This window comes from Urocampus carinirostris, unplaced genomic scaffold (assembly GCF_059441175.1).
Source record: "Urocampus carinirostris isolate Australia breed hairy pipefish unplaced genomic scaffold, RoL_Ucar_1.0 HiC_scaffold_27, whole genome shotgun sequence".
In the NCBI taxonomy this organism is placed as follows: domain Eukaryota; kingdom Metazoa; phylum Chordata; class Actinopteri; order Syngnathiformes; family Syngnathidae; genus Urocampus; species Urocampus carinirostris.
In genome coordinates, this window is record NW_028283134.1 from 4,603 (window position 1) to 29,263 (window position 24,661).

At 39.5% G+C, this 24,661-nt stretch overlaps 1 protein-coding gene across 5 annotated transcripts; it reads right to left on the reverse strand.

Annotated features, from left to right (window-relative positions):
• Nucleotides 1–388: 388 nt before the first annotated feature.
• On the reverse strand, nucleotides 389–23,453 carry LOC148345729 (rho guanine nucleotide exchange factor 18-like). 5 transcript variants are annotated; one of them, XM_088325807.1, is made up of 14 exons: nucleotides 23,244–23,452; nucleotides 11,889–12,086; nucleotides 11,697–11,802; nucleotides 9,268–9,408; nucleotides 7,678–7,928; nucleotides 7,459–7,584; nucleotides 5,094–5,211; nucleotides 4,484–4,738; nucleotides 4,340–4,416; nucleotides 4,077–4,255; nucleotides 3,928–4,001; nucleotides 1,093–1,278; nucleotides 846–992; nucleotides 389–628 (listed from the first exon to the last, which is right to left on the reverse strand). In XM_088325807.1, the coding sequence occupies exons 3-14, from the start codon at nucleotides 11,785–11,787 to the stop codon at nucleotides 489–491; spliced, it is 1,785 nt and encodes a 594-aa protein (XP_088181933.1). In that variant the 5' UTR covers nucleotides 11,788–11,802; nucleotides 11,889–12,086; nucleotides 23,244–23,452; the 3' UTR covers nucleotides 389–488. The 5 variants fall into 5 exon arrangements, with proteins under 5 accessions (XP_088181933.1, XP_088181934.1, XP_088181935.1 ...); XM_088325808.1 differs by lacking the exon at nucleotides 23,244–23,452 and adding an exon at nucleotides 22,978–23,117; XM_088325809.1 differs by lacking the exon at nucleotides 23,244–23,452 and adding an exon at nucleotides 22,746–22,830.
• Nucleotides 23,454–24,661: the final 1,208 nt, after the last annotated feature.

Here is a 24,661-nt window from a genome sequence, read left to right on the forward strand (position 1 = left end):
ATTTTCTATATTTAGTGCAGATTTGGTGAAAAAAGCTCAACTTTTTGAGTTATGCAAGTTTTCATAAAAGTGTGACTTGCAGGCTGGAAAGCCCATTTTTAAGCTTATCTGCGCCTGAAACGTCCGAAAAAGCAATCATTTAATAATGACAATAACTTTGGAACCATGCATGCTAGAATCATAATTCTTGCTTTTCTAGGTTGGAAATCTTCTGAATTTTCTATATTTAGTGCAGATTTGGTGAAAAAAGCTCAAGTTTTTGAGTTATGCAAGTTTTCATAAAAGTGTGACTTGCAGGCTGGAAAGCCCATTTTTGCACTTATCTGAGCCTAAAACGTCCGAAAAAGCAATCATTTAATAATGACAATAACTTTTGAACCATGCATGCTAGAATCATAAATCTTGCTTTCCTGGGTTGGAAAGCCTTTATTTGATTGCATAAACGCAACACAATGCTGTGTGCCGTTAAATGTTAGGAGAGGAAGAAATTATTTTTGTTGCACTTTAAGACCTACGGTCTGCTCCACAGTTCGGCTGCCACAGAGATCTTTAAGTTGGGGGTCAGAGCTGGCCCGCTGGCTCCGGTCTTGGTTTCTGGACTTGCCGGAAAGGTTCTTCTTCATATTGCCTGGCAGAAAAGCGGCCAGCCACAGACATTAACAAAAAAAAAAAAAAAAACACAAGACAAAATAGACATTAAGAACCACATAATAAGCACATAGATAGCCCCACTCCTATATGATACTTTATTAATAATTTAAAAGTTTTTTGATTGCACAAGGTGCACTTTAGTACAACACATTAGAAATGCAGCTTCCTCAGGACTTGAAGTGCTTTAGACTCACTTTTAGTGAGGAAGTTGGGGCTGCTGTCATAGCCCCCAAAGGTCTCTGCCCTCCTGGGTAGGATTCCAGAGCTGTTCCCTTCAATTTTCTGTGATGACAGAAAGGCATACCTCGCACCAGATTGGAGCAAATTTTGGAGATCTTCCACTGGTTTGACACAGGGAGAACGTTTTGCTTCACATCTTGCCACAACATGAATTTCACGTTGGGGAATGCGTTTAAGAGTTTACTTAGAGCAGTGCTTTACCATCAGTGATGGTTCCTTTAAGCAACGACTCCCCCAGCTTGAGATCTGAGCCGTCGCCTCTTAAAAGAAGCTTGGAACAGGTAGCTGTGTCCTCCACACCTGGCACAGATTCTGCCATCTTGGCAAAAAGTTGCAGTTTCTCGGAAAGTGCTTGGACAATCACCGCATCCTGCTGGCTCAAACATTCTAGGATAAAAATAGAAATCAATTAACTCGGATTCCTGTACACCTTTTTTTGTTGGGGGGGATTTTGCAAGGTTTATTGTTCTATATTCTTTATCAATTATCGGTCAAATCATAATACACTACAAAGCCAAGAGGCTGAAACACTTGCTCTCAGCCAAGAGGCAGAGTCAAGCTCCCAGCCACAGAGCCACGCAGCAATCAGTGCGAATGCAATTCTAGAGTCATAGCTGGCATCATGAATGGAAAATGATACCCGTAATTAACGTATGATGCAGACTTGTAAAGTCCAGGACCCGTTGAAAGTAATCCAAGGAAACGAAATGTATATTTCCAAAGTTAAGGGTGGGAAAAATATATACCCACTATTGTCCGCTGCGACAAGAGACAGATCTACCGGTAACTCAGCTTTACCCCAAATCCCATTAGCCCGCGTGTGCTCCGCCCTTTCTTTTTGATTCGTCCGTAGAACACATAACAGAATAAATCTCAAAAATAAATACATTACAAAAATATACAGTTGCAAATACATATTATACATGGTTACACATATTTACGAAGAAAGACGGTATACCGAGAGAGTTTTCAAAGCTTTAATAATAATAATAATAATAATATAACTTTCATCCCAAACCGTGCCTTTGAAAGGTACCAACACTGGTAGTAGGATCACGCTCGCAATGTATCAAACGTGCCTGTTAAAAAAAAAAAACATCCCGTAATTGTGAAATTCACGGAAGATCGTCCTCAACTTCCTCCTCATAACTATCGCCATCAAGGGCGTCTTCCTCATTATCGGAACGTACCTTAACTTTACAGACAATGTATGCTTAAACTTAGAAGTTGCAGTCTTTCTTGGCGCCCATATTCTACTGGTCTTAATCTTACCTTTTATATTCTAGCGCCGCAGGTGGCCGTTAGAAAAATTCCATAAATTGGCCGCTTCACTGGATAAGCCGCAGGGCTGAACATTTGGGAAAAAAGTAACTTTGGAAATATACATTTTGTTTCCTTGGATTACTTTCAACAGGACCCGGACTTTACAAGTCTGCATCATACGTTAATTACGGGTATCATTTTCCATTCATGATGCCGACTGTGGTTCTAGGATTGTGTACTATTGACTTTTGAATTGTGTCGGTAGGAGGTTAGGAGGCTAGGACCTTGACTCAGCCTCTTGGCTGGGAGCAAGTGTCTCGGCCTATTGGCTTTGTAGTGTATCATGATTTGACCGATAACGGATAATGGATAATTGCTAAAGAATATAGAACAATAAACCTCTACAAAATCACAATCGTGGAACTAACAGCCTGGTCTGGGTTAAACTTGTGATCGTGTCACAAGTTTTAATGGGTGCGGCTTATAATCAGGTGCGCTCTATAGTCCGGATTTTACAGTACATATAGATTATATATATATACATATAGATTATATATATATATATATATATATATTTATATATATGCAGTGAAGAATAGGTATTTGAATACACTGCTATTTTGCCCACTTGGAAATCACGGAGGGATCTGAAATTTTTATCGTAGGTGCATGTCCACTGTGAGAGGGATAAATTAAAAAGAAACATCCAGAAATTACAATGCATTATTTTCACAGGAGGGATGGTGTTCTTTGGATTATACTCTTCATTCTTCTTCCTCCAAACACGCTAAGTGGAATTATGACCAAAAAGTTCTATTTTAGTCTCATCCGACCACAAACCTTTCTCCTATGACTCCTCTGTATCATCCAAATGGTCATTTGCAAACTTAAGACGGGCCTTGACATGTGCTGTTTAAGCAGGGGAACCTTTCAAGCCATGCATGATTTCAAATCATGACGTCTTAGTTTATTACCTACAGCAACCTTGGAAACAGTGGTCCCAGCTCTTGTGGACACTGACCAACTCCTGTCGTGTAGTTCCGGGCTGATTCCTCACCTTTCTTAGAATCATTGAGACCCCACGATGTGATATCTTGCATGGGGCTCCACTCCGATTGAGATTGACCATCATGTTTAGCTTCAACAGAGGACCTTGTTTGCCCAAGTTGCATGGCAATTTCCCCGTGGCCCTTTTCCAGCCTTGTGGAGGTGTACAATTTTGTCTCTGCTGTCTTTGGGCAGCTCTTTGGGTTTCACCATGTTACAAGTTAGTTTTACTGATTGTATGGGGTGGATAGGGTTCCTTATGCAGCTATAAACCTAAAACAGGTGCATCTAATTCAGGATGATACATGGAGTGCAGAAGGACTTCTAATGGGCAAACTAACAGGTATTTTAGGGTCAGAAGATGATACACAGGTGTTCAAATACTTATTTGCAGCTGTATCACACAAATACATTGTTAAAAAATGTGAGTGCTGGATTTTTCTTTTTTTCTCTCACAGTGGACATGCACCTACGATGCAAATGTCAGACCCGTCCATGATTTCTAAGTGGGGGAAATAGCAAAAAAGCAGGGTGTTCAAATACTGTTTTCTTCACTGTATATACATGATTCCTTTAAAAAGAGTTGTAATTTCTCTTACTCCCACAAGGTGGTAGCAAAACATTTTTTTCTTTTTAAGAAGGCTCTTGGGTGGACGCCTTTTTACTCTTTGGATGTTTTTTGGCTCAACTCCAAAGCATTTTTTTCAGTTACTTGGATGTCTGTACCTTGAAAATCCTTCAACCTTGATGCCCGATATTCCTCCTCCTCACTGAAGAGCCTCTCTTCATTACGAGGGCAGCTAAGAACGGGACCAAAGTCCGTAATTATCACCATTGGACTACACTTTCACAGCTACATTGGACTAAATGGCTACCTCTCGACAGCTTGCCGTATTTGTGTCATCCAAGTGTTTCTTTCTTCCTTGGAGGCCGTGTGGATCTCGTACATCTCTGGCTCATTGGAGGATGCGCAGATCAGAAACATAGCTCTCTCTGCGTGGGCCACCTCCCGAACAATCAACTTCTGAAGAGAGATGACGGATGGCTTGTTGTCCTAGATGGAATAAAAATCACAAGAAAATGAATCAGGTTATGCTCAAATTAAATTATGTATAAATAAAAGTATTAATTGACTCACCACGGCCGCAAAAACATATCGCTGATCTTTCTCTTGTAGCAGCAGCAACACATCAGAAAGGAGAACTGCAAGAATATCTTTGAGGGGTAAAATAACAGAATGAGTTGAAGAAAAAAAAGTTTCTTCATGGTGTTCCCATCTAACCTTTGAGTCTGCCAGATGCAGCTTTCCAATTGATTGTACCCTCGAGCAGAAGACGTCGTCGACCTTGCGCCAAATCTCCCCTATGAAACACTCGGCCGTCTTTGATTTTGCCAAGCACCTTCGGCTCCATCTTGCTGTGTATTTCTCGAAGGCGACACGTTTTCTCATGAAGGTTGACCAATGAGTCGACTTGAACGATTGTGTCTTTAATCAAGCCTAGTGCACGGGTAAGCTCCATGTGCTCTTCAGTGCCCTCTGGAAAAAAATAAAACAAATAAAACAAACTTTATGTTGAGAATTAGTCATCAACCCAGCCCCAAAAATGATGGGATTCTCACTGCCCAGTCTAAGGGACATTGCCAGATGCACTATTTTCAGATGTACTAACAATTTAGGACAGTCTAGAAGAAATACCTCATAAATATTGCTTATACATCCTAGTATCCTTTACTTTTTAATCTTATTTTCGTTTTTTTTTTAAGTCTTTTATTACATGTTTATCATGTAGTGCAACATCTAATCTTGCTGAGAACAATCTATTGTACATCCTGACCAATGGGAAAAAAAAGACAATTCTATTCTTGTATGAAGAAAATTAATATGACCAGACCTTCAGTGCTGTGCAGGATGCGCTCCACAAGTGCTGGGTATTTGGTGATGCGCTGAGTTACAAGCAGAATACACTCAGGAACTCCTAACCTTCGCACAATGGACAGGTTGCCGATTTTCTGAGACAACAAAAGACAATAACCAAACACAAGGTTAATATTTGGGGATGGGGATTTTTTTAAGGTCCAGAAATGACCTTAAGTGCATTTTCAGTTTTGATGAAATAAAAATGAAATAAAACTGAAACAACACAAGTTTTAGCAATATTAGATTTTCTCAAAGGTTTGTGGGTTTTTTTCCACGCTTTTTTCTTTAGCAGCTTGCTGAACTTTTGCTGCTACTTACATCCTAACATTACGGAGCTGACTCACTAAAGTTTAGTAGCTTCTTTCATAAACACATATTTGTGTTTGTTATTCAATACATTTATGCCTGAAGTAAAATGTCTGGTTTTAAGCGATGTACGGCGAAAGTTTTTGACTATTATTATTTTGCTTTGGAAAATATGAGACAGTGACTCATTTGTTGCATTAGACAGCACCAACTACCGCTAGGGCTGTGTATTGATGAGGTTTTAGCGATTCTGATTCCTTAACGATCCCTGCTTATCGATCCAATTCCTTATCGATTCTCACTGCGGAAAAATAAGCACTATGTGACTACAGATATAGTACAAAGGGTTTTATTAATATAAAAATGATTTAAAGATGGGCTGGTATAGGCAGTAGGACAGGAACATTAAGTTCTGAATAAACAATATTAATCACAATTCAGTAAGAGTTCAACTTAAAGTAATGCAATACCTGAGATCAATTATAAGTCATGTATCCAGTAAGAATATCAGAACATCATGAATGAGAACAAACAATTCTGCGAAAGGAAATTAGAAAATTAACCATTCTTTTTTCTTTAAATTAGCTGGTCAGCTTTGTCAGCAAGGGGGCTAGATCTTTCTGGCGTAATGTGTCTTCAGCTGTGGAAAACACCCTCTGACTTGGGGTAGAGGACGCCTGGACACAAAGATAGGTCGCAGCCAGACCCGACAGCAGCGGCATAGTGTCTCTCTTTTCCCACCACCACTGTGCGGCGTCATTCTTGGTGGGGATGCAGGCCAGGCTTCTGTAGAGCTGGACTTTTTGTTCCACCTTCTCGGCCATGGGCACAGTGGGGACGGTTCCTTGCAGGGACAGAAGCTCAGAGTCCTATTCTTCAAACAGTTCCTCCAAGGCAGTCTTTTTAGAAAACAAACCTCATGTCACGACTAAACTTGGCTAACGTAGCTAGCTAACGTTTGGCTAACGTAGCTAACAGTTAGCAGGCTAGCTACGTTATTTATCTGCTGTGGCTACACTGTCCTTGTGTCGTCGGAGCGCCTCAAACACGGTGCATTCTTTCAGTTTGATGTCATGTTGGCCAGCCAGATGTTTAAGCATGTTGGTGGTCTTACCCCCTTTCGCCGAGTTGGCGTTTTTGCATGTATGGCATACTCCTGCATCGTCTATTTGAGTGAAATACAGCCACACCTTAGAACGTTGACTGCCGGCGACATCTCTGTAGCTGATGATTGGTCGAGCAGCGACAACAAATAGCACGTAGATCGACGTCACCTGATCCTGCATTGGGGTGTGTTTGTTTGCTATGTTCGCACCGCAGCCCTGGCGGGATTGATAGTGCAAGCAAAATTGAATTTTACTACTGATTCCAAGGAATCGTTTGACAGCGGAACAGATTCCAAATTAGAACCGGTTACCGATGCAAGCCCTCATCGTCATCATCATCAGTCATCATTAATCTCTCCCTACATCAGTTTTATTGTCACTATTCACTTTTCTGTCTATTAAAAGCTAAAATACATAAAAAATTATGTACTTACCTTCTGTGTTGTTTCATGACAATTGAATACGTGAAACAGTAAGAATCAGCTTCTAGAACTGGAGTCTCCAATGATGTGCCTCCGGGCACCAGGGTGGCGGCCCCTTAGGATAGCTGAGGTGTCTGACGAACTGTTTTGGAAATTTCTCTCTATTGCTGGGTCATTATGATTTTCTAGTCAACGATTTTTTTTTTAGTAGTTGACAGAGTATATTTAACCCTACTTCCAATAATTAATCTGCTTATAACATAGTTGCAACATAATAACAACAAGATAAGTTGTGATATTAGAAATGCATATAAAACTAAAAAAAGACCCATGATCCATTAATATGCCTGTCAGATATTTATTATCTTATATTGATTATATAAATATTATTATATTTATTAGTGAGTCAGAGCATTTACTATTTTTTGGTTTTGGCTCCTAATTTTCATTTTAGTGCATTCCTGATTATTTGATATAAAACCCGGAAATTATTTAGTTGTCTCACCCGTATGATGCTGTGGAATCTTTTGTTCGTCTGCATCTGTTCTTTATAGTAACTGACAGCCTCCGTGTGGTGACTGCAAAAATCGCCGTAGCTGTCCTTCATCTTCTCACCTGCGTCACCTGAAAACTGGAAGGTTTTATGGAGCAAATTAGAAACAAAAAAAAACCAACAAAAAACAAAAAATAGAAACGTGTTTGTCTTTTCATGTCCTTTCTTTACTTGTGCAATCAATATGTCAGCTATGCTTTCCACTGTGTAGTTTCCCTTTGCAGGTGAAACAATGCTCTCTCGCCGGCGTTCTTTAAGGCAGGACAAAAAATGTGTGTGCATCTCCAGGATGTTTTCCAAGCGCGGGAAAAGACATTCCAGTCGGCTCAAGTCCATCTGAAGGTTTTCCCTCAACTCTTTGGTGTAAACACGAAGCATTATCTTCAGTGTTCGCACGTGGTGCATTTCCGTCTGCATCAGCTCTGTCAAAGAAATTGACATATGACAATCATTTTTTTCTAAATATTAGCTGTGCCAATAACACATTCTGTGTTGTTTACTAGGGCTGCACGATTTTAAGAAAAAACCTAATTGCGATTTTTTTTCAGACCAGTTTTGCAATTTCGATGCAATTTTCGATTTTAAAAGAAAGGTGCATTATCTGTGCTATTTTTATTTTTTTTATTTTCATAAGTACTTAAACCCTTGAATGCATGACAATGAGTGGAGTCGGTTATTAGTGGGGAAAAGTATAAAAACACTCATGGCATCATATCATACACGTTTTATGAGAAATAAAGTACCTCCTCCAAGCCCTCGCCATCTCTCATATCTCAGACCCCTCCATCCTCTCCATTAAATTTTATATTGCGGCCTTCCCCCCTATAAAACCTATACAGCTGATATGGTTATCAGCATGTAACCTCCCAGGCAATGACTTAGCACAGGGGTCGGGAACCTTTTTGACTCAAAGAGCCATAAAAGCAAAATATATAAATTTTATTTTCGGAAAAAGCCACACCATATATTATAAGACAAATTTACTAAATTGCTAAACCCGCGCCCCAGAAAAAATGCTAAGTCTCCAGCACATTTATTTTTCATAATTTGATAAAAATAAAATAAATTAAAAAAATAAAATAAAAAGAGAATAATGCCATGTCTGAACAGGATTAATAGCTCATGTTTTGAAAGAGATGGAGAAAATTTGCATGCAATCAAATTTGTCTCTGAGCCACAGTTACTCACAGAAAGAGCCATATATGGCTCGTGAGCCATAGGTTCTCGACCCCTGACTTAGCAGAAGAGCAGGCCCAACTAGGCTTTGCCTTTTCACAGCCAACTACCCCGCTTGAACCACAAACACGGCTCGCCATTCTTTGCAGGAGCTGTAAATCCCCACCATCATCATATACCTGAATCATCTCTCTTACCTCTTCCCGCGTCTTGGTTTAAGATTTCATGTGAATCTTACAGAGAATAAATTTAAGTTTACAGCGCCCTCTTCTGGGGAGCTTTGTTAGGTTTGCAGTCTATAAATCCTTGTAAAGAAACGGGGTGGTATGCAATTACACAATCGCACTACGTCACATGGAAATGTCGATTCGATTCTGGTTAAACATGAAGCTCTATTGTCTGCAGTCAGGCCATTTCACATTGACAAACAAGACAATGATTGAGAAATATTTGTTTTCAACACTGCTTCTCACTCTTCGGTTTTGAGTTAATCCAGAAGCTTGACTGTTATTGTAATGACCTAATAGCAGTATGTTTTGTATTGTTTGAGTCAGTTTTAAACAGAGTGCATTCAAACAGACAGACCATAAATGACATCCTGTCTCTTCACAGCCTCTTTTGAGTGTCTCTTAACAAACTGTGGGTCGACTGCCCAACTCCAGGACTCTGCTTCCAGGTCCTGCGCATCACACTCAAGATCAGCTCGCACTGCAGCATAGTGATCATCTGGGAAAAATGAGAAAAAAAATGAGTCTTCTTGTTGTTACATTTTCATGCAAGCAATAATCTGCCAGTGTTGCGATTATGAATGAGAACATATTAATCCACCTAAGTTTTCCAACTTGAATGGTTGTGTTCAGGACAGAGGTCAGGGAACCTTTTGGACCCAAAGAGCCATAAAAGAAAAAACAAAAAAATGTTTTTAAAAGAGCCACACCATTAATATTTTAAGTCAATATTCAACCAAACCAAGAAACCCACTCTCTAGCTAATTCTTCAGTTCCTTTTAATACACTGTGGGATGTTTGATGATTAAATAAAATCTATAAAATTATAATAATAATGCCACAGCCTGTGTCCCATATCAACATATATATAAACCACTTAAAATGTGTCTCCCTCCCGCAGTTGTGAGGCCTCTTTATAAGGTTTCTTAATTCCCTCATGTTGAGGTTTAGAGTTTTTCCTTGCCCGCATGTTGGTTTTAGATGAGGGGATGGTGTAATTGTGGCCTGTGCAGTCCTGAGACATTTTGTGATTAATGGCCATACAAATAAATGTGACTTGACTAGACAGCCTCTTTAGAGTGTATAGGCTCATTATAATTATTTGTCCTAAATAATGATTTCAAAACAAGGTGCAAGCAAAGTTATTTTTGTAAAAATGTCAGAAAATACAGCAAACAAGGATACCAGTTTATCTAATTTTAGATTAGAAGGCTCTGTGCAAGAAAAAAAGTGTACACGCCCTCTTTATAGGTCCGCCCATTCCTACCACTCATCCAATCAAATTACCCCTGGTGCTTTGTTACGGCTTATAGGTAAGGAGTTGGTTTTCGGTCAAAGTTGGATCTGTAGCTTTTCGTCATAAAGTGTCTCAAAGATGAACATAGATTGTTGTAATGAGCTTCCAAAAAGATAACTTATTTAGTGTTTTACAGCCACATCAGAGTCTGTTAACTGTTGTTAATATTGTGTCCTAAATATGCTAGACCAAACCCTTTACGGTTCAATATTGTCTTGGCATCACATGTGCAGCAGTCGGCTCTACATTTAACAATATATGAATTAGTTGTACACGTTTCATTTTGTCCCTGAGGCCATATATAGTCAATGAAAAAGCCATATATGGCTTGCGAGCCATATGTACTTAACGAGAGAGCCATATATGGATCGCGGGCCATATGTACTTAATGAGAGAGCCATATATGGATCACGAGCCCTATGTATTGAACGAAAGAGCCATAAAAGGTTCGAGAGCCATATTTACTCAACGAAAGAGCCATATAAGGTTCGAGAGCCATATTTACTCAACGAAAGAGCCATATAAGGTTCAAGAGCCATATTTACTCAACGAAAGAGCCATATAAGGTTCGAGAGCCATATATACTCAATGAAAGAGCCATAGGTTCGCGAGCCATATTTACTCAATGAAAGAGCCACATATGGTCCGCGAGTCATATTTACTCAATGAAAGACCCATATATGGTCCGCAAGGCATATTTACTCAATGAAAGAGCCATAGGTTCCCGATTAGACCTTTCATTTTGTGATTACTTGTGCTTGATACGCATTCAAGGTATCGGCTTGTCTATGCAAACACAGAGTGTCCCTTGTCTGGATAATTTTGTGTTGCAAATTCTGGAAAATATAGTCAGTACGGAATGAAACATACAGACTCCAGCTTACTCGCTAAAAGAGCCTCATGTGTATTGGTCGATTTCTTCAGGACATTTCCATTTTATTTTCTGTAACTAAGGTGAAAATCTACCTATAACTAGTGGATGCCAACAGTTTTATCTATCAATATATATAGGCTGTTTTTGGCTACCCACGTATAACCACATCTTGTGACCACAGGGGACACAGGGGCTCACTTTAGGGGCAAGCAAGCGCAGTACTTTGTTGAACTTGGTGAGAGTCACATGAATTAAATGCTCCTTTATATAATGTCAAAAGATAAATGCGTAAAAAAAACGTCTATTTGTCTCGTGACCTCGCCCTTGTCATCGGAATATTCGCAAACGGCATGTTTATGAGGTTATTCGTTTATCTCTAGTCATAAAACCAATTCATTTGGATTGCTCCAGAAATCCAATATTCTGCTTCCAATAGGATTATTGCCTGAATGTAAGCATTTAAAAGATGAGTCGTTACTCCAAACAGTCAGCAAATAGGCAAATCTAATCCCTTTTTCATAAAATGTGCCATAAAACGTATTTATTTTTCAAAAAAAAAAAAAAAAAAAGGTGAATGTTTTTCAGTCACACAATAAACGAAATAAAGTCAACAAACCTTCAACTATGATGGACTCAGTCATGGAGGGAACGAGGGAAACAGTGTCATCATTGTAGCGCTTTAATCGAAAAGTGTCAGTTTCATCCATCCCCCCGGGAGAGATCTGCGTACATAAAAAGAAGGTTTACAGTCTAAAAAAAGACCCCAATTAATATTCTGATGACAATAATAATAATCAAAGTACGGGACCCTGAGGTGTGGTGGCGCAGGCTGTGGCTGAGGTATGATGCGGGCAGTCCGGGAAATTTTTGTGTTACAGTGGCCTGGGTACTTGTTCCTCGAGGAAACACAGTAATACCAGGAGCTGCAGGAAAAGTTGTGTGGCCATTGAGGCTCTGTGATGAAGTTGTGCCCGACTGTTCCTGCTCTCGATGCCGGCTTTTATTGCTAGAGGCCAAATACACATAATACAAATGTTAGTAACGAAAGGTTTAGGAGATCATCAGGAAAGAAGTCAAAGACAACAAAGTTGTACCCACTGCTCATCAATGTTTGTTAAGACTTTGGGGATTTATTGCTGTGCATGCGTTAAATAATCTGTAGGGACTTCCTTAATTGTTTACTGTAGAACATTTAATATAAGGCTGCGTCAAATTGACCTGAGCCATCTCTCAGTTATGCATAATATCAGATGCAAACGACCCGGACATTGGACTATCAAGCCTCACCCTACCTTAATCTTACAGTTTTTTCTTCTCCCTCTTATTCAACCATGTGAGAAGTGGTGATAAATGAAAATAAATTGACTTATACTTGGGCAGCACGGCGGGGCAGTGGTTAGCGAGTGTGCGGCACAGTTCTGAGGTCATGGGTTCAAATCCAGCTACCAATCTTCCTGTGCAGAGTTTGCATGTTCTCCCCGTGCTTGCCTGGGTTTCCTCCGGGCACTCCGGTTTCCTCCCACATTCCAAAAACATGCATGTCAGGTTAATTGGCTGGTCCAAATTGTCCCTAGGTGTGAATGCGCGAGCAAATTGTCTGTCCCTGTGTGCCCTGCAACTGGCTGGCAACCAGTTCAGGGTGTTCCCTGCCCACTGCCCGAAGATGGCTGGGATGGGCTCCAGCACCCCCGCGACCCTACTGAGGATAAGCGGTGCAGATAATGGATGGATGGATGGATGAATTATACTCCCGGGCCACGCGACGGAGCGAGTTCGGCGGACACGGCGTCACCCTAATAAGGATAAGCGGTGTAGATAATGAGATGAGATGAGGTTTTTTTTGTTCTTTTTGAAGGGTCGTCGCTACTTCGCAGATTTTCAATTTTTGCGGGTGGTTTCGGTCCCCATTAACCGGGTCTAAAAAAAAATAATAATTAAAAAAAAAAATTAATTTTTTTTTTTGGAAGGTGCGCCGCTACTTCGCGGATTTTCAGTTATCGCGGGTGGTTTTAGTCCCCATTAACCGCGTTAAACGAGGTCTTACTGTACCTGGGATCTACTGTAGGGAAAAAAAATAATAACATTGTTCGTGAGCTGAAAAATAACGAAACAACGTAAATTTGGTACTTAGCTACACATTCTGAGTGTAGGTCAAACAAATCCACTCATTACTATAAAACCTTCGACTTCAGCTAGGTCATACCTCTGGATTCTTTGCAAATCAACTGAAATACTGAAAGCCTTTTATGATTTTAATTTTGCCGATGATGGATTAGAGCCAACGGTATAAATTTTCATGATATGGTAAAACGGTATATTTAAGTCTTCACATGTTGGACATTTTTCTTTATTGTAATTGTAGTACAGAAAAAAAGAAAAATAGATATTACAATATTATAATTTTCTGAGACAGTCCTGCATTTGTCCCAGGTTTTATGGACTGTATTGAAGCTAGAGAGTAAAAAAAAGGATGAGGGGGGGAAAAAACTGAGAAAATGGACAATATATATCGATATATCCTGATTTAAACCATGTGATAATTTCTGAAATAACTGTTGAAATTCTTGATAGAAGATGCGTCCAAAGTTATTTCGGGAATGGGTGTCCTATAAGCAAGCCCGTGGCTTCCACCAGTCTTCCATTGTTTCTTTTCAGGTGATTTAATATAGTGATGTTATCATGCGACAAGCCTTAAAAGCGAATGTGAATGTGAAATAAAAAAAACAAAACGTATGAAGCGTTTCTGGCCAATCTTAATGAAAAGTCAACACAAGACGGCTTCTGAATAAGTCTCAGCAGCAGTCATTACCTGAACTTTTATAAATTGCTCTTGTAATACTCAACCAGCATGCGTTGAATTTATAGATTATTCATTTAGTTTAGCTGAAAAAAACAAAACTAATATTAACATCAGTGTCTTTGGATCACAGACACCGGAGAAGTTTTAGTCCTTCTGAGTAGATTCAACAGCAACATGGAACACCCAGATTGAGAAAGTTAATATTGTTATTCCAGGAAGGTAGAGAAAATACTCGAGTCTCCAGTTAACTATAGCAACATTATCTTGAACAGAATCCCCACAACAGATAAACAATTTAAAAAGAAAAACAAAGATAAAGAGACCGTGGGAATTTAGAGGTAAGCTGTGCCACACAAAAAAACATTGAGACATAAATTTCAGCGTCACCCATGACAAGCCCAAACTGTAAACTAATTCACTTCAGGAAGATGAAGAGGACAGTACACAAATTACTACGACGGGAATTCCAGTTGCTCCAAGATTAGCAAAGCATAAGTGAGGACAGGCTGTTTTTTTCTTTTTGCTGATATCACAGCTCTTATCAGCACACAGACCACTAGTTTTTGCATACTTAGATGACCCACGCAGGAAGCTCAACTGGCTAAATAAAAAAATTGAAACAATAAATCTGTCACTTTTAAATATAAAAAGACCCATGTAGATGTGTTGGCTCATTTACTACGAAAAATTGCTTAAAGCCAACCAAAAAGTTAAATTGTATATTTGATTAACATGAAGGAAAAATTTGCTACAAAAGTAAAGTTTTTCAAGAAATGGCAACAAGAGGAAAAAAAGTTGACCATTGTCATCTTTACCTACTTAGGTGGGCTCAACAGCTCTCGACATAAGGAATCCCTTTTTATGAGCGAAACTTCACTGTGATGACATTTGAAAGATTTTTCTTTCTTTCATTTTCCTTTAATAAGGTAAATGAAACGTTCCAGGTCTGAAGGAAAAGCCGCAACAAAAACGGCATGCAAGTCCTAACTTATTAGCGTTTTTTTTCCAATTTAAAAGTAACGCACATAAATGTTTAGCATGTGCCAAAGTCCAAGTGAGACAGTAGACCGTGGGATATGGCGTCCCCGCCTTACACCTTTAAAGTCGCCAATATATGTTTTTCGGCCCCTTGTTACAGCATTTTCACAACTATGCGATATGTGTTGCATTAGGGCTACACAATAAACCGAAATCTAATCGTTATCACCGTAATGTAGTGCGATAAGCTAACTGCAAAACACAGTGGTTTTTTTCAGTGATTCATAGTTACAGTTTATATTCTAGTGATGGAGTGTTTGGCCAACAAGAATTGTCACATTTCATGGTTTTAACAGCGCCAGGCAATGAGAAGCAGGTTTTAATGGAGGTCACCATAAAGCAGGGGTCGGGAATCTTTTTGACTCAAAGAGCCATAAAAGCAAAAAATATTAATTTTATTTTGGGAAAGAGCCACACCATATATTATGAGACAAATTTACTAAATTGCTAAACCCGCGCCCCAGACAAAAGCTTAGTCTTCAGCACATTTATTTTTCATGATTTGATAAAAATTATGAAAAGAGAATAATGCCAGAGCCCCTGTCCCAAAATCAACAAACATACCACTTTAAACTTGTCTCTTTCTTGCAATTACTCAAGATCGGTTAAACTCCTTTTGACCCTTTTTTTCATACATATTGGTTTCAAAACCAGATGCAAGCAGTTATTGTGTAAAAACGTCACAACATTCTGCAAATAGGGAGCCTGATGAGCTCACTTTTGGCGCAGACGGCGTAGGGCGAGAGATAGGAGGGAGTGCTTGCACTTTTTGCATAGCTCCACCCATCCCTCCCACTCACCCAATCAAATGACTAAGTTCTCTTCCGGTGTTTTGGCGTATTTACAGTTCTGTGGATTCATCATAAGCTATCTGAACACTGAACACAGATTGTATAGTGAACTTTTATATAAAGGATTCTTTAGCGTTGTACAGCCAAAACGAGGTTTTTTCCCCCCCTTTTTTTGTGTGACACCTTGACTGTAAATTGTAGTGAAAAACGTGCCCTATATATACTGCGAAGTAATACCATATTATTTAGCTTTGGTTTGGCTTTGCGTGAACCTGAACAGGATAGACAACTCAACTTTTGAACAAGATGGAGAAATTTTGCATGCAATCAAATTTGTCTCTGAGCCACAGATACTCATAGAAAGAGCCATATATGGCTCGCAAGCCATAGGTTCCCGACCCCTGCCATAAAGTGAGGCAAAGTTTGCAAGACATGTTTGCACGACTTGCTGGTGTAAGCTGCCAGTCAGTCAAACAGCCCTTGCATAAATGGCCACCAAAACAAAAACCACAGCTCGTAGCTTTAGAGGCTCGTTACATTGAAAATAAATTCATTTAATTAAATTGGACGCTGAGGAAAGACAGAAAAGCGCAAAGAAAAGCTGATAACCAGTAGGTGCTGCCTGGGTTTGTATTGCGTCCGGGAATTGGCGACCGTGGCTAGTCACCAACAGACGACTTGGAGCTACTACTCGTGGAAACCCACTACCTTTGTGACTCTGGTATTTTAATTATCACAAAGACCTTGCAGAAGTCACTGTTACCAGTTACTAGCGTGTAGGTAGCTAACCATCTCATCTCATCTCATCTCATCAGCCGTACCGCTTATCCTCATTAGGGTCGCGGGGGGGCTGGAGCCCATCCCAGCCATCTCCGGGCAGTGGGCAGGGGACACCCTGAACTGGTTGCCAGCCAATCGCAGGGCACACAGAGACAGACAACGCATTCGCTCATTCACACCTAGGGACAATTTGGACCGACCAATTCACCTGAAATGCATGTTTTTGGAACGTGGGAGGAAACCGGAGTGCCCGGAGGAAACCCACGCAAGCACGGGGAGAACATACAAACTCCGCACAGGAAGTCTGGAGCTGGATTTGAACCCACGACAGGTTCCCATGACATGAACTGTGCCGCACAAGCGCTAACCACTGCGCCGCCGTAACCATCCGCTCACTAAATCTCTTTCTTACACTGAAAGGAGAAGCCCTCCAATTATGTTGTCCTTTTGTATACTGACAATAAAGACAATTTATTTAATTGCAATTCTGTTTTTATTTGTGGATCAATAGTTGTTATTTTATTACAGTCGTATACTCTCAGTCTCTAAGGACGTCATCTTGAGGTAAGTTTGCATGTCGCTATGTTTAAGTTCTCCCTAAAAACAAAATGAGCACAGAAATGCACTTTTCTTTTGAAATTGAAAATCCCATCAAAATTGCAATACAGGTCTGAAAAAAAAAATCGCAAGTAGGTTTTTGTCCAAAATCGTGCAGCTCTAAACAAGTCGCCGATACAATACCTCTATTATATTGTATTTATTTACGATTGGTGCAAAGGCTTGCAGTGATGTTAAAGGAACAAAAACCTGATAACTCGAGGAACGAGTACCCAGGCCACTCTAACACTAAACTTTACCGGACTGCCTGCATCACACCTCAACCATAGCCTACACCGCCACAGAAGCTAAGGGTCCCGTGCTTGGAATATTTTTATTGTGATCAGAATATTAACAGATAAGAAAAGTGAGGAATCAGACCGGAACTACACGACAGGAGTTGGTCAATGACATGAAGGGAGCTGGGCCCTCCGTTTCCAAGGTTACTGTAGATAATACACTAAGATGTCATGATTTGAAATCATGGATGGCATGAAAAGTTCCCCTCCTTAAACCAGCACATCTCAAGGCTCCTGGTACCTTAAGTCATGTGAGAACGTTTTGCGGTCAGATGAGACCAAAATAGAACTTTTCGGTAATGATTCAACTAAGTGTGTTTGGGGGGAGAAGAATGAATAGTACAATCCGAAGAATACCACCCCTACTGCGATGCATGGAGGTGGTAGCATCATGCTTCGGGGGTGTTTTACTGCACATGGGACAGGACGAGTGCACGGCAATAAAGAGAGAATGACTGGGGCCGTCTATCGTGAGATGTTGGGGGACAACCTCCTTCCCTCAGTCAGAGCATTGAACATGGGTCGTGGCTGGGTCTTCCAACACGACAACGACCCGAAGCACACAGCCAGGAAAACTAAGGAGTAAGAAGCATAGCAAGGTTTTAGGATGGCTAAGCCAGTCTCCAGGCCTGAACCCAATCGAAAATCTTTGGAGGGAACTCAAACGCCGTGTTTCTCAGCGACAGCCCAGAAACCTGACTGATCTCAAGAAGATCATTCCTGCAAAGTATGCAAACCTGGTGAAAGACTACAGGAAAACGTTTGACATTCATTTTACTGACTGTTGAAATACTTATTTGTAGCTATATAACACAAATAAAGCGGAGTCCCCCCACAGAACCAAGTTAAAAATTACAAATACATCTCTCTGAGTTAAAAACTTTATGCTAACTCATAATGCTAACAACTCAGCGCTACCGGTTCTCTACCAACATCTGCCAGATCAATCACAACTCTTACAATTGCCACGGGAATTGTTTAGTTACTATATCTATCTTCTGACAAAAAAGTTTGTCGGGTAACTCCTCCCAGAGCTTTTGGACTAGCCCAACGATTCATATACCCAAAATTCCGGCCCGGGACTCTTGAGCGACAATATGGATAAGCGATACGGCGGGGCCCCGGAGACCAAAAAGAGTCCCCATCCGGACTAATGTATTTTGAGAATCTCCCATCCGGAATACATTGGCCCATTCAATTCAATGGGTAGCCTTGGAAACGAGGGCTTTGCCAGAGGTAGTAATCAGGGACTGTCCAGGGTGGCTTGAGGGGGCCCGACCTACATTACCTTTAACCATGGGTAAATGATGAATTCCAAAGTATTCGCGCAAGCAAGCTGTAACACTGTCGGCAAAGGGTTGGTCTGGCACAGCCAGCCCAAGTATTAGCGCAAACTAGCTGTAAACACTGTCGGCAATGCTAACTTATTCATAGTAAAAAATTTTGGTAATGGCTATATTTTAACAACTTAATATTTACAAATTATGCTAATGGACTCATGTTAATGAGTTATGCTAACGGGTACATGCTAAAAAGTGATGCTAACGGCTAAATGCTAACTTCTTCATGCTAAAAATTTTTGGTAATGGCAATATTTTGAAGACTTCATATTTACAAAGTATGCTAACGGATACATGTTGATGAGTTATGATAATGGGTACATGCTAAAAGGTGATGCTAACGGCTAAATGCTAACATATTCATGCTAAAATTTTTTGGCAATGGCTATATTCTAACGACTTCATATTTACAAATTATGCTAATGGACTCATGTTGATGAGTTATGCTAATTGGTACATGCTAAAAAGTGATGCTAACGGCTAAATGCTAACGTCTTCATGCAAAAAAGTTTTGGTAATGGAAATATTGTAACGACTTCATATTTACAAATTATGCTAGTGGACTCATGTTGATGAGTTATGCTAACGGATACATGCTAAAAAGTGATGCTAAGGGCTAATTGCTAACTTTTTCATGCTGAAAAATTATTCTAATGCTAACATGCTAACGACTCAGCAAATTGAATGGGCTAAATGCAGTCCGGATGGGCCAATTCAAATAGAATGGCTCATTCCTTTCGAACATGTACATTTTAAATTTTGTAATGTGTAATAACAGTGATATTACTATGTTTTTACCAAGAATGTGATTTTTAGACCTCCACAAGGCATATCCTTGTTGCTAACGGTTGTGGGCCGATCTCAAATGAACTTGCCAGTACCGGGGGTGTGTGGGGGGGCGAAGAAATTACAAATACATTTCCTGAGTTAAAAACTTTACTCATAATGCTAACAACCAGGGTTATATATACATCCCGGGATCATCTTCCAGATCAATCACAATTACAATTGTCTAGTTTCTTTTAGTGTTTCTGAATGCCTATATGTTGCACTTTTGAATCACCTTGCCATTGTTTCATGTTTGTGATCTGAGTTTTTTCTACAGAATGAAATGTCTGAGTGAGGGCTTTCCTGAAACTGGTGATTTCCTACAATTTGCTAGGGGTTGTATATTGGAAGTATGTTGCTCCTAATGTCATTTCACTGTTGTTATGATGCACCTGTAACTTTAGCCCAGTCTACAAGCACTACCATATAAATATTTGCCTATCCATGATAATATTCTTTTTTCCCCTTACAGTATTTTATTGCATGTTATCCTGGAGTACCACTTCCAATCTCATTATAAACACTGTATACTACAAGTTTTAATCAATGATGACAAGTGCAATTTTAGTCCAACCTAAATACAAATTGATTGACTACGGTTAAACTGCCAACAAATATAATCAAATATATTTCTAAATTGTTAGTTAAAGAGAAATATGTGAAGTAATTCATTACAAGCTGATTTAGTATCAATATAAAGGAAAACGGCAACAAACACCTATTGATCTTCAAGCTGATAAAGTTGCCAAGAACACTAATGACACAAAAATGACTAAGGAATACTTTGACAAAAGCAACTCCAACAGTAACTTTGTTGACACGAGTCCAGATTAAATATAAAAAAATATGTTTGCTGCAAAAATTGAATTGCTTTTGAGATAGCTAGTTTGCTTGCAATAAAATACTAAACAAGAATAGAGTACTAGTGTTATTGGTTACTGGGAGCAGTAACTGTCAAGATTTGGGTATTGGTAGGAATGTCATGAATATGACATATTCATCGAATTGTGAATATTTCCCATATTTGCGAATAGTTTTCAAATTCCCGATTAGTCTTTTTTTCTCTCCACCTTTTGTTACCACCCTTGAATGAAATGAATACTGTAGACATTAACGTGCAGCGACGCACACATGGAAGTAGACAACACTGGTTCTCTGTGTGTGGTTTTCACTACCCGGTCTGTTTTTAACATCACTTCAGTATTTTGGACACATTTTTTATTTACACCGAACAACAGCACTAATCCCTGAAATACCGAAGAAGTGGTCTGTTGTTTTAATAAAAGGAACAGAAAGTTGAGTTAATAATGATTTCTTGACTATTAATTAAATTTCTCTTCTTTATTAAGGTGTCCAATGATATCTATTAGTATCATGGTTGGTTGGTTCCCTCAACCCTAAGGTCGTAGTAAGGACACCATTAACTGCGGTGTGTCTTTGGCAAGCACAGCCTGGTAGAGCCCACGCAGAAGGGGAAAAATTGCCAACATATCGGTCACTTTTGACAATTTGCGTGACAATTAATCATATCCAGAAATTCTTAATCATAACAGTAAGTATCGGTATCATAAGTATCGGTCTGTCAAATGTTTGTGTCAAACATGCTCACCGCAAACCTGTCATCTTGGCAAAGAGCTGGACAGCCTAACAACAGTAGCTGAAAGACGAGCACTGAAAAAGCTGAGGTCAATCATGGACAATCCATCGCATCCACTACACAGCATTATCTCCAGACAGAAGAGCAGTTTCAGCGACAGACTGCTGCCACTGTCTTGTACTACGGACAGACTGAAGAGATCTTTTCTTCCTCATGCCATGAGGCTCTTTAACTCCACCCGGCAGAGTAAAGGCCCACATTAAACCACACCACCTACATTGGATATTACCGAATCTTACTGCAATATGTATTCTGTGTAGCACTATTTAGTTACTCTATATAACACGCTACAGTGGGCATTTGCACGTCACACTGGGTATTTGTATATTGTATTCTTTTGGCTTTATTATTGTACTGTTCTCAGCTCAGGGATGCTGCTGGAAATGTGAATTTCCCTTCGGGGATGAATAATGTATCTATCTATCTATCTATCTATCTTATACGTTTCAAATTGTGTACACTGTAAAGCCATTTTTGTACGGATTTTATTAACTCTTGCCTTGCCCATTTGAGCTCTAATTTGGATCATCTCGGTGACTGGTAACAATGGTAAATGATCTGCATTTATATAGCGCTTTTCACAGAGGAACCTGCAGACGACAACATCATTATAGATTGCTCAAACTGTTCGTGATATTCTGCGTGTTAGAAAGATTTATAATCACTTAATAAGGGAAGCAATTGGATGAGGTTGACTGGTGTGTCAGATTTTTCCCCCATTTTAAAAGTAAACACTGATTATGTAAACAAATGAGAAAGCAATGTTCTTTAATTTAGATTCATGTAAAATATAAGGTGTGTATTTATGAATACAATTTGATTGTGTAAGTTTGAATTACCAACAAATATCATCAATTATGATTAGCATATTGATATTTCTATAGACAGACATGCACTAAGGAATTGCAAGGAGCTTTAGTATAAAAATAAAAGCAAGCTAACAAAGCTGCCGAGAACGCAAACACTAAAAGTTGAAACAAAAACGACAACAAGGGAGATTTACCAGCTCAGTAGCCTAGATGGTAAGGCGCCCGCTTTGAGACTGGGAGGTTCGGGTTCGCGCCCCGGCCGAGTCATTCCTAAGACTTAAAAAGTGGTCGGCGGCGCCCTCTCTTGGCTGCGGCTGCATCGGGTCAGATGCAATCGACATTTCGTTCTGTGTACATTGTTACACAGAATGACAATACAAGGAAATTATTATTATTATTATTATTATTTGTCGAAAGTATCCTCACTCGTGAGGTTATTAAGAGTAATCAGACAATTTAATTTTTAATGTAATAACTTTGCTTTATAATTTAATTTACTCTCTGGAACGCGAAATAGCTGGCAACAAGTTGCTATCGCTAGCTAGCATTGCCGACAAGAAAACGACGAACAGTGTTTTTTTTTTATTTTTTTCAACTTGAACAGTCACCTTAGTACGAACACAACGCGGACTTAAAAGTTAAAATAAAATAAATAAAACAAAGTTCCAACTGAATGGGAAGCGGTCATCAAAGCCTATTGAAAGAAAAACAAGAGGAAGGATCCACCTGAGGCGTGTTCAGGAGAGTAATCAGACATGTAGTCGCTTGTTAATCGCTTGCCGCGCACTGCTGAACGTTTTGTAATCGCTCACTGTGATTGCCTTACTGATCCAAAATGGCCGACGACAGTACAATGGATTTCGTTCTACAGCTTGCTTTGAGCGAGTTGGCTTATATGAGCGACAGTTCGCATATTGACACAGTTAAGGTTATCCTAAACGCAGTGGAAGGGTCATACCTGTCTTGCATTGTTCACAAACATTACCAGGCAATGTAAGACGATATATTACATCGCCAACAGCACTCGTCAGGGTGAGATCCTCCATCTTCTGCACTGTCGACGCCATGTTGGAAATCAAAGTAAGCGGTCTTTCTCCCGTGATTACTCGGGCACGCGAGCGCTCAATAATCATTGGCCGTTCAGAAGCTAGCGATAGCTAGCGATAGCAATCGCTCACTCTCCTGAACACGCCTCTGATCCTTTTTACGGCGGCCGCTTCTTACCGTTACGAACACGGAGACTCCGGTACGGTTCTGTCGGTTTCCTCCGAAACGACACCAGTTGGTAGATTGAATACCCGTATTTTTGGACCAATTTGTGTTTTGGTGGTATGTTGTTGCGCTTCGGAGGTTCTGCCCCCTTCGGCACAGACAACTGGGCAAAAACGATTAAATTCCACAGGCAGGTTCAGGACCCGAACCGCAAGTCCGTCCAAGTTAAAGGGACATTACGCTACCTTTGTTTTCCCTCCGCCAAAACCTCTCAGAAATGAAATAAACGAACGAACAATGAGACAAACAAATAAAAAAAATCAACTGGAAACAATTTTTTGAAAACTAAATTTAATTGTTGTAGATTTATCGTATTTTAATAAGTTACAATTTATTTTTCAGTTGATTTCTAAGGAAAGCCAAAAGTGCCACAAAGTAAATATAATAATGTTTAAAGAATTTAAGTATCCCTAAAAAACAATAACAAAAATACAAAACAAAACAAAAAAACATTTCATTTTTATGTTTCTTTTTAAAAGGTGAAAAAAATGATATGATTTAAACTTATTGTTTCAAATGTTCATTTGTCCTTTTGGAAGGCCAAGAGGGAAAAAATAAAATGACGTTTAATTAGATATCAATTTTACTAAAACAAGCAACTATGTAATGCTCTCACACTTCCTTGCTTCAAGTAAAACAAAGTTTGAAAAGAATGCATGTAAAAAATGAAACATGTTTTGGGATATATCATGTCAAAAGTTTACTTGTATGTTATGGAATCTAGAGAGGGACAAAATTATATAAATGATATGATTTGGGCTAACTTGTGTTCTACCGAAGCCCAAGAATGCCAAAATAAAATGACATTTAAATAAATGTTACTAAAACCTGGCAATCATGTAATGCTTTGGGGCGGCAGTAGCTCAGGAGGTACAGCGCTCGTGTTGGGATCAAGGGATCCCAGTTCGAATCCCGGCTTGTCCGTGTTACATGTCGAAGTGTCCTTGGGTAAGACACTGAACCCCTAACATCCCCAATAAGCAGGTTAGTGTCTTACATGGCTGCAATACAAGGCCGCTATTGGGAAATGTGAAGCACACTGTAAAGCGCTTTGGGAAGTCATTGACTTGAAAAGCGCTATATAAATGCAGATTATTTCAGATCATTTCATTTGCTTTCATCCCAAGTTTCAATTTTTTAAAAGTTTTAAATAAAATATTGAAAAAAGATGTATCTCAGTATTTATCATGTCAAAAGTTTACTTGTATGTTATGGAAGCCCGAGAGGGATAAAATGATTATAATATATATATATATATATATATATATATATAATTATTTTATCCCCAATGAACAATATATATGCTGTTTTGCGAAAAGTTTGAGCACCCAGATTTGTGTCATTCGCAATCGAAACATCTCAATGAGCCC